This window comes from Monodelphis domestica, chromosome 8 (genome assembly GCF_027887165.1).
Source record: "Monodelphis domestica isolate mMonDom1 chromosome 8, mMonDom1.pri, whole genome shotgun sequence".
Classification (NCBI taxonomy): Eukaryota; Metazoa; Chordata; class Mammalia; order Didelphimorphia; family Didelphidae; genus Monodelphis; species Monodelphis domestica.
Window position 1 is genome coordinate 106,226,496 of NC_077234.1, and position 9,174 is coordinate 106,235,669.

Genomic DNA, 9,174 nt, shown 5'->3' on the forward strand with positions numbered 1-9,174 from the left:
TTGGCAAAGATCACTTAGTATCCTATCAGCTATTCAAAACCAAGGTCTTCTAATTCCCAAACTGATTATTGTCTCTGAATGAAAGGAAAAATCATTTTGGGCAAGAGAATCAATTTAGACAGTTTAGTGGTCTAGAGTTATAGCTTAGAATATTGGGGTCAATAAGAGAAAGGGCTTTTTCTTCATATTTCCTTGTTCAGCATCTTTGAAACAGTAATCATTACCAAAAAAAAAAAAAAGTTTTATTTAGATACTCCATATGCCTATTGGCAAAACAGGGAAGCAACATTTCTTCCAGAAAACATTATCATTTGAAACAGAATGTCATGATTTGTCATTCATTCTGAGCTCTATCTCTTGAGCAAATCCATTTTCACATACTTGCACTAAAAACAAAAAGCAGGAGTGAAGAAAACTGATTACATGATCCATACGCATATCTAATAAAATACCAGTGTGCACTTTTTGACAAGCTTATTCATAATGCATTCTGAAAGAAAATTCCATTTCTCCATTCTCAGCAGGAAAAGTAGACTTTTTAAGAAAACCTTTTATTTTATGACTGTCACCCAAAATAACAATTACAAGTAAAGTGAAGGTAGAACATGAAAAACCATCTTGAAGATTTTTATGAAAGTCTGAAAGCCAGTCATCGCCCTGTTATTTGATTTGAAAAATTAATCCTGATAATGCCTTTTGAGTTGCTTAAGTACTGTTCACTGTTTTCTAAGATGAGTTTTCCTGAACAAAGACTAACTGATTTCTGTAGCAGATTAGTTTACAGGGAAGCTTTCTCAATTCTGTTGAGAATGATTCTCCAGTGGCAGCCTTTCACTTCCTCTGGGCTATGGGAATTCTTTAATATCTAGAGAATAATGTTAAATAAAACTAGTGTCTCAGACTGCAGGTTTATGCAACCCTACTGAAATGTTTTAATTATTGTTTTCTTTTCTTCTTCTTCTTTTTTAATTAAAAGACCAGAGGTCAAGCAAGCCCACTGAGAGCTGATCACTGCCTCTACAGAAATGTAAAGAGAAATCTAATGATTGCACTTGTTGTTCTCTCATTTGTTTTGCAGAACAAGAAGAGTGTGTTAATTGTACAGATGAATGCCGAGTGCTTGGTCATTCGGACAGGTGTTGGATGCCACAGTTCCCTACAACCAACCAGGCTGAAAATGCAGATTACCGCACAAATCTCTTTGTACCTACAGTGGAAGCTAATGTTGAGACTGAGACTTATGAAACTGTGAATCCCACTGGGAAAAAGACTTTTTGTACATTTGGAAAAGACAAGAGAGAGCACACTATTCTCATTGCCAATGTTAAACCTTATTTAAAAGCCAAACGTGCCCTGAGCCCTCTTCTCCAAGAGGTCCCCTCAGCATCCAGCAGCCCAACCAAGACATGCATTGAGCCTTGCACCTCAACTAAAGGACCGATTGATGGTTGCGACGCCAAACCAGGAGCTCTGGCAGAAGCCAGTAACCAGTACCTGTCCTCGGACAGTCAGTACCTGTCGCCTAGTAAACAGTCAAGAGACACTGCGTTCATGGCCAACGATCAGATGGCTAGGGTCTTTGCGGATGTGCATGCCCGAGTGAGTCGAGACTCCAACGAGATGGACTCCGTTCTCGAGCAGTTAGACCATTCGAACCGCGATCTGGGCCGAGAGTCAGTGGATGCGGAGGAAGTTGTGAGAGAAATTGATAAGCTTTTACAAGATTGCCGGGGAAGTGACCCTGTGGCTGTGAGAAAGTGAAAGAAAAACAAACAAACAAACAAAAAGCATCGGCATTTTCTTGCCTCTTCTGTTGATTTAGACACAATCCCCCCTGGTTATTACAATTTCACAGGGGATGAAGGAAGACCAATGCTGCTTTAAGGCTTTTAGTGAACATCTGAAGTGCCCACAAGTATGTTCTTTTCACTGCTGTTTCTTTTTCACAGATAACACTGGTTTCATTTTGACCAAACTTACACTAGGACAGAGTCAAGTATGCTTAAAGAAGGACAGGAAAAAGAGAGAGAGAGAGAGAGAGAGAGAGGAGAAAAAGAGGGAGGGACAAGCATCTTGTGACAATCTGTTAAGAAGGTATAAGATAAGAGGAATGAAATCTTTCTGATCCTTGTAAGACTGTCCTCCATGTTTAATGCTGACTTTACTGTTTACCTAAAACCCTGTGAAAAGCAGGGTTGACAAATTTTGATGTGTGGTGGATTTCCAGCAGTCATCACAGGCTTCTACTGAAAGTCCTGAAAAGATCTTTGCAGTAGTCCAAGCTACACCAAACATTAACACACATTTGTGGTAAACGTTTCTGTATAAAGTTACCTGCCACACATGCACACACAAAGAACATTCCATATCATTAGTCAACAGAGCATATCCTGGTCATTCGTAATACACTTCCTGCCATATAAGAGTTAAGTGTAAAAAAATGATATAGTCCATTTTGTCCTGCACACACATTTACTATTTCACTTCATTAAAGAAGAAAATTTTTAAAGGTTTAAATGCCTATTTAGCATTTTAGTGTCCAACAAACATATAAATAATGATCAATGTTTTAAACTTGAAATATAGTGAAGTTTTCAGAAAAAAAAATGTTACCATTGGATGGTACTATACAGAGAAAAATTAACATTATTAACACTTTTTTATCCATTTGTGGACACTAAAATAGCTCAGGAAAGTGAAAATGTCCTAGACATACATGAATCACATGACCATTTAAATGTGCAAATGTAAGAAGATTCAATGTGTTTACATCAAATGACATATTTTTATTGATTTATTGCAGATTCAGTGCATATGAGCCAAATTGTTGAGTGTATAAGAGCTATATTGTGTATTTTATTAAATTAATATATAGTTGTGTTGCAAAAATATTTGGGCTTATATTGTAAATGGCAAGTGTTGCCTCGGTAGCTGTCGAACTCTATGAGTTTTGTTTTTTCCTGCTTCCTTTTCCCCATGGAGTGTGGGAAGCAGTGCCTCAGAGCAAAGTCTCTTGTTTAATGTATGGTCTAGCAAGTACTACAGTACATAATCTGTTCAAAATGTGTTTGAGTGAGCTGATGGAGCTAACCGAAAAGGTCAAGAAATACATCCATCAGTCATGGTTATGTGCAAGTCCTTGTAAATGCTTCTTATTGAAAATCCATGTTTAATAACAAAAATTCCACTTGAACCAATACCTGGAACTTCCTTGGGTTCTTTCTCCCCTCACAACAATACACTTAGCTTCTGTTTGTATAGATATAATGCCCGTGATTGATCGCTCCACATAATTTAAGGACTTCAAGACTCACGCTGCCATTCTGTCTCCAAAGCATGAGAGTGCTTTTGTGCATGTCTAGGTACCAGCACTGTCTATGCCTATGATTTCTTCCTATGTGCAATCTTACTTAAGATTATGAGCTTTTTTTTTTTAAATATTCTTTCTGCTTTGAAGAGCTCATTTGCTCTCTTCATTGGAAAAGCTTAAGAGTGATCAATTCTTCTCTCTATTTCTTTCTATTTTCTGCTGTGGGTTTTGGCAAATATCAAAGTTACTTCCAGATTATAAGGGGAAACTCTCCAATTTCAAATGGGCAAAACATAAAAAACTCATTCAGAAGAATCAGGAAATGAGAAAGTGTTTTGACTTTTTTTTAATTTTTAAAAAAATATTTGGCTTTTTTCAATTTCATGACATAGAATAAGTACCAAGACTATACCTTGAAAAGTGTTGTAGAGTTAGATGAAAATTGTTTGTGCACTGGAACAGAGAAATACATTATTTGTAAGAATGGTAGAGAACTCCGTGCCTTCCTTTCTGGTCACCAAGCCAGTGTAGAAACAACATAAATATACTGAAGTCCTTATATTTAAAAAAATGATGTGAATTTAGTTTTTCAATTTCAGACATCACAAAGTTCTATTTAAGCTATTTCAATCAATTTCAGATGTGATTTTGGACTGTACCTCATTGAAAAACTGTTTTTAGAGGGAAGAGTGATCAAATCAAATCAGCCTTACAATCTTACAAAGAATTGTCTTTGGTTCCTGGTAATAGCTTTTCCAAAGCACTGCTATTGGTTTTTATTATTCTTAAATATTTAAATTAGGAGGAAAAAACAAACAAACAAGGGATCTTGTACATGTTGAACCTAGCTGCTCTCTGTATTTTGGACAATTTATGTATCTGAAATGTGTTGTCTCTGTTATACAATATTATTTTGCCAGGAGACTACAGGTTGATTTAGCTTGATAGCTGAAATTTGATGGAGAAGTGACTCTGCTGTTTAATTCTACCAAGCATTGTCTCTCTTTTACTAGACACAGAGATCTACACAGAAAAAAAAAATCAAAGGTGGTGTTTACATGAAATCAACTGAGTGAAGAGGGTTCATTTTTCTCAACACTCCTAATCCTGAATAACCGGCTACATCATTCATTATATGTGTCTGAATATGTTAAAAACAAATGAACCGTGAAACATGAGATTTTAAGAATTGGTTGTGCCAATGTAAGAGGAATTTACCTTTAGGCTCTCTGTCACTAGTGATTTACTAGCTTTAGGTGTTTAACACATTATATGTATTTAGTAGTGATTATTTATTTACTTGACTGAGGTAATTCAGCACCCTGGACTCTGAGCTTTCTAGTTGAGTTGAGGGAATCTTGCTTTTATTCATTTGGCCAGCAGCTACCTTTGTCATAGACCTCTGGTGCTTTGCTTCCCACGAAGCCATCTGAGATTGCCAACTTCACATTTTTGGAACAGCCTGCCTATATCAGCAGGCAATGCATGATCAACCAGTGGAATTTGAAGGGGCCTCACATCATTTATAAAATAGGGAAAAATTACATCCTCAAATTCACACACAACACACACACACACACACACACACACACACACACACACATCCATCCATCCATACAACTTCTATCATTAACTCACTTCTCAGAAGTAAAGCCGAATAAATGACACTTGGTGGAAATATCTGAAAGATAATATTCCAGCGGTTGTTTACTAATAATAAGATTGCATACAATACAGGTAGAGAGAAGGAGAATCAGTGTTATTTGGGTCTTTCCCAAGGTAAATGCTAAAGGGGAATAGTCAAGGATTTCAAAGAATTCTTCCATAGCCTTGCTTTAGTGGCTTCAGTGAACCTTACTGTAGATAGTCTGTTAAGGTTGACTCACCACACCATAAATTAACTGGATTCATGGTCAGAAAATTGACTTTATCTTGATACCCCCAATTAGCAGAGACCTTTTTTAACTATGATGTGCCATTAGAGCCTGTAGATGGTGCCCATTTAGAAATGTGGCCATAAAAAAATCATGTGATGACTAGTAATGGAGCAGGATGCTTTATTAAAACCAGCTTTAAAACTGAATGTTGCTTAATGGAGTAGAAGTTGCTGAGGTCAACAAGTAGTCTGAGGTCTGGCGTAATATACATGCACTCATTATTGTCTAATTACATTCTTTTTGACAACAGACAGCATTTATCAGAGCATTAATTCAGATGAGAGTTTTGGCTATCGAGATTTGTTGATTTGAAACATAATTGAATGAGACCTGATTGAAGTCTTGATTCCCCTGGCCCCATTCTTCCACAGGTTGGCAATTCCCATTTATCAGCTTCATCATCCCCATAAAGTTCTGAGCTGCACCAAGCGATTGGTGAACAAGGACAACAAAAGCAGCATACATTGTATGGATTATCTCAACGCTATTGTCTAATGGCTGTGTTTAATGTGACCTATCTGGAAAATGAGGACTACGAATAAAAAGCAATTACTAATAGTTGTGTTGCCTCCCCTTGCATTCATTAACACTGGAAGCAATGTGTAAAACACTGCATACCACAGGGAGCTTGGTGGTAATTACTTTGGAAAAGCAACTTGTGGCAATGCAACTGTTATGGCTAGTTCTCTGCTCATCCAAAAAAGGAAGGAAAAAAAAAGGCAAGACTATGAAGCTTCCTATTTTATTGATTAATGGTGTATCAATGTTTCCTCAACTTGATGGATTGGCATCAACAGACATAGGGAATCATGCAGTGACTATGGGACCAAAGACATAAAATACTACTGTAAATTCCATGATAACCCAATCCATAATGAAAAACCAAACTATTTTCTAATCATATTTAACCTGAGTATTCAAATTATGAATGACAACATTTTACTTTTAAGGTAAGGATATAAAAGTGATGCTTCACTGTTCAAACCAAGCCAAAAGTAACTGATGTGGTTAAGAAAGAAATGGATAGTTTTAGACATTGATTTTTGGGGTGAAAAACAGCTAAGGTTTCTTAGGCATAAAGTACTTAACATCTGACTATGACTCCTCTAATCTGTTGGTAAAATTGCAAAAAAAAAGGAAGGGGATATTTTAAAAATAAAACATTTTCAAAGCCATAATCAGACCATTATGGCTAAAGCATCATTAATACCAAAAATGTTTTTATTTTCATAATAGGTCTACATTTCATAATAGATCTACAGCATATCAGGTAAGACTTTGATTTCATCGAACAGGAAAAGTCAGTATTCACTTAGTTCATCTGAACTATTGTACTTAGAGGTTTTAGAGTTGGAAACATATTTCAGGATTATGTATCTAAATCCTCTGACTTTATAATTGATAAAAATGACATGTAGAGAGGTAAAGTGATATCCAAGGTAAATAATGTGAAACTAGAAAAAAATAGATATTTCTGATTCCCCAGATCAATATATTGTTCCTTAAGTATACTGACTTCCTCAGTTTCTATTTCTTGGTTTCTTTCTTAGTTTTTATTTCTTTCTTCCTTTCTATTTTTATCTTTCTCTCTCTCTCTACACACACACACACACACACACACACACACATGACATTCTCCTGGAACTTGTGGTACATAAGTAAACCTCTCCCTCAATTCTACTACAAAAGCAGCAGCAACATTAAAATGAACAATAATGATCATTCGGAGGAAATGTATCTTTCAGAAAAATGTTCTGTTGTTGTCCGAACCTTGTATTTTAGTACTTATTTCATAGAAATAAGAATCTGATAACCAAGGAGATCCTTTTGGTTCAGTCGTGCCAGAATATTCCTTATTGCTTATGACATTTATTTTGGTATCTTGGCACTAACCTCGAGTATAAAAGAAATTATTTAGCTAGATTCTGTATATAAAGAAAGCCCCCCTTTTGGACAATCTAGCCACTGACTTTATGTATAGATGGAGCTTTTAATTAAACCAACTTGTGAATGGTTCTTTGCACATCAAAACCATCCAGTAGAGAGCCCACTGTTATGTAGTTGGCAGCCAATTATCTAGAGGTTGCTAGATCTTTACTCACTCAGAAATCCTAGAGAGACATTCACAGGACTACTATCCCAGCTTTATTCCCTGTCAACGAAATATGAAAGCCACCTAAAGCATATATTCTCAGTTATAAGCACCCAAAGGCTGAATTTCCTTGACAATAACATAGAATAGTTCTTTGTAGGAAATGTGCAGCCTGAATTCTTAAAGGTCAGGGATGGTATCAGCAGGGCACATAGAAATAGATCAGAAAGTTAATGAACCATCTTTAAACCTTTTAAGACATACTTTCCAGGATGCTAGTAGCAGACTTCACAGAAGGAAAAATATTACCTTCTGTTCATTTTTTATGCCTACTAATAATTCCAAGCAATACTAATTTTATATTTAGTGATTAATTTCTGGCCTGTCCAGGATTGGAAAACATGGTATCCTAGTCTTTAAATTTCAGAGTGAATTTTCAATTTTCACAGCAAAATTAAAAAGAATAGTGTTTTCTTAAGAAAAAATTAATTAGAGATTATTTTAGATAAATATCTCTAAGTTTCCACTAATAATTAGTGTTATATTATCATCTAATTTCTCAAAATAAATTTTGTTCAACAAATCAAAGCAAATAGAAAATTGATACTAGAATTATATAGCATTCATTTCCCAAATAAGAGGTGCTGACAAAATAAAGGTCTATTTTTGCATGCTTATTTTTATTTTTCACAAATATTACTTCATGATTATTAAAAATTTAGATATTTTTTACAGGAACAAACAATATTTTAATATTCAAAATATAAATATTATGGTTTCTCTTGAATTTTTATTTGATAGGAGAAAACTACCAATTTTCTAGGCATTTTAGCTTAATTTATATTCCTATTACTTATGAAAACAGAATCTGTTCCTAGTAATGTTTACATGAAGAAAAAAATATATGGTTTCTTTCAACCTGTCATGTAATTTTGGTACAGAAAGTAAGAAAAATCTTAAAAGAGGATTTCACATCCATGCACATATATATTCATACATACACATGAGAGCAACAGAATCAAAGGCATGATCAATCTGACTAAGTTTGAACTGAATGTAACTAAAATATTTAGTCAATTGTATATCAGCTTCTCTCTAGCCAGAAGTACTAGACTTTTTTTTCTTTCTTTTCATGACACACTAAGAAAATAATCAATATTTTTCCTTTGGTTTCAAATGTCCCTACAAACAATAGACTAAACTTTATTCTAAAACAAGTTATAATTCACTCAGGATTACTAAATAAATCCACAAGAAAGAGAAAAGTATAATTTAATGATCCATCACTGATGACAATTACTTTTACAGCATAGAAAAGCAAGTCCTACAGTAATGAGAGACAATACATATTGATTGATTTATCTAGTTCCACTGCTTGCTAAATTTCTCAGTATCCTTTTGGGTAGATTTTTGAATCTTATTTTCTAACCCATTCTCCATTTTGCAACTACTGCTGAAAGATTGATTCATTTCTTTGAAAATATCTTTTTTATGATAGTATTAATTGATTTTAAAACATATTCTGCATACTACCTCCTATACAACTTCTCTTTTCCTTTCATCTTTTCTAATTTGGGCAATTCATTTTCAATTTCAGTAAGAGTCACATGTGAGCATTGTTGACTATTAGCCTACTTTGAAGGAAAAAAAAAAACCCTCGTGTCCAAACAAATCTCTAGACCATTTTAGGGAGAAAGTAGTTCTTTTGCTATTTAAAGAGTAGAATGAGGTATATTTGTATTTATGGACTTCGATGAAAACTACTAGCTGCAACCCAGCCAAAAAAAAAAAAACAAAAAACCTTGAGTGCTTGAGCTGATGGAGAAAATAGTGAG

At 34.8% G+C, this 9,174-nt stretch overlaps 1 protein-coding gene across 2 annotated transcripts in view; it reads left to right on the forward strand.

Moving 5' to 3' along the window:
- PCDH17 (protocadherin 17) overlaps positions 1 to 5,805 on the forward strand; it is a 113,436-nt gene extending 107,631 nt beyond the window's left edge. For both annotated transcript variants that reach the window (XM_007501498.3, XM_007501499.3), the window contains exon 5: positions 1,079 to 5,805. In XM_007501498.3, the coding sequence (XP_007501560.1) occupies positions 1,079 to 1,761 (683 nt within the window). In that variant the 3' untranslated portion in view covers positions 1,762 to 5,805. The remainder of the gene's footprint in view (positions 1 to 1,078) is intronic.
- Positions 5,806 to 9,174: the final 3,369 nt, after the last annotated feature.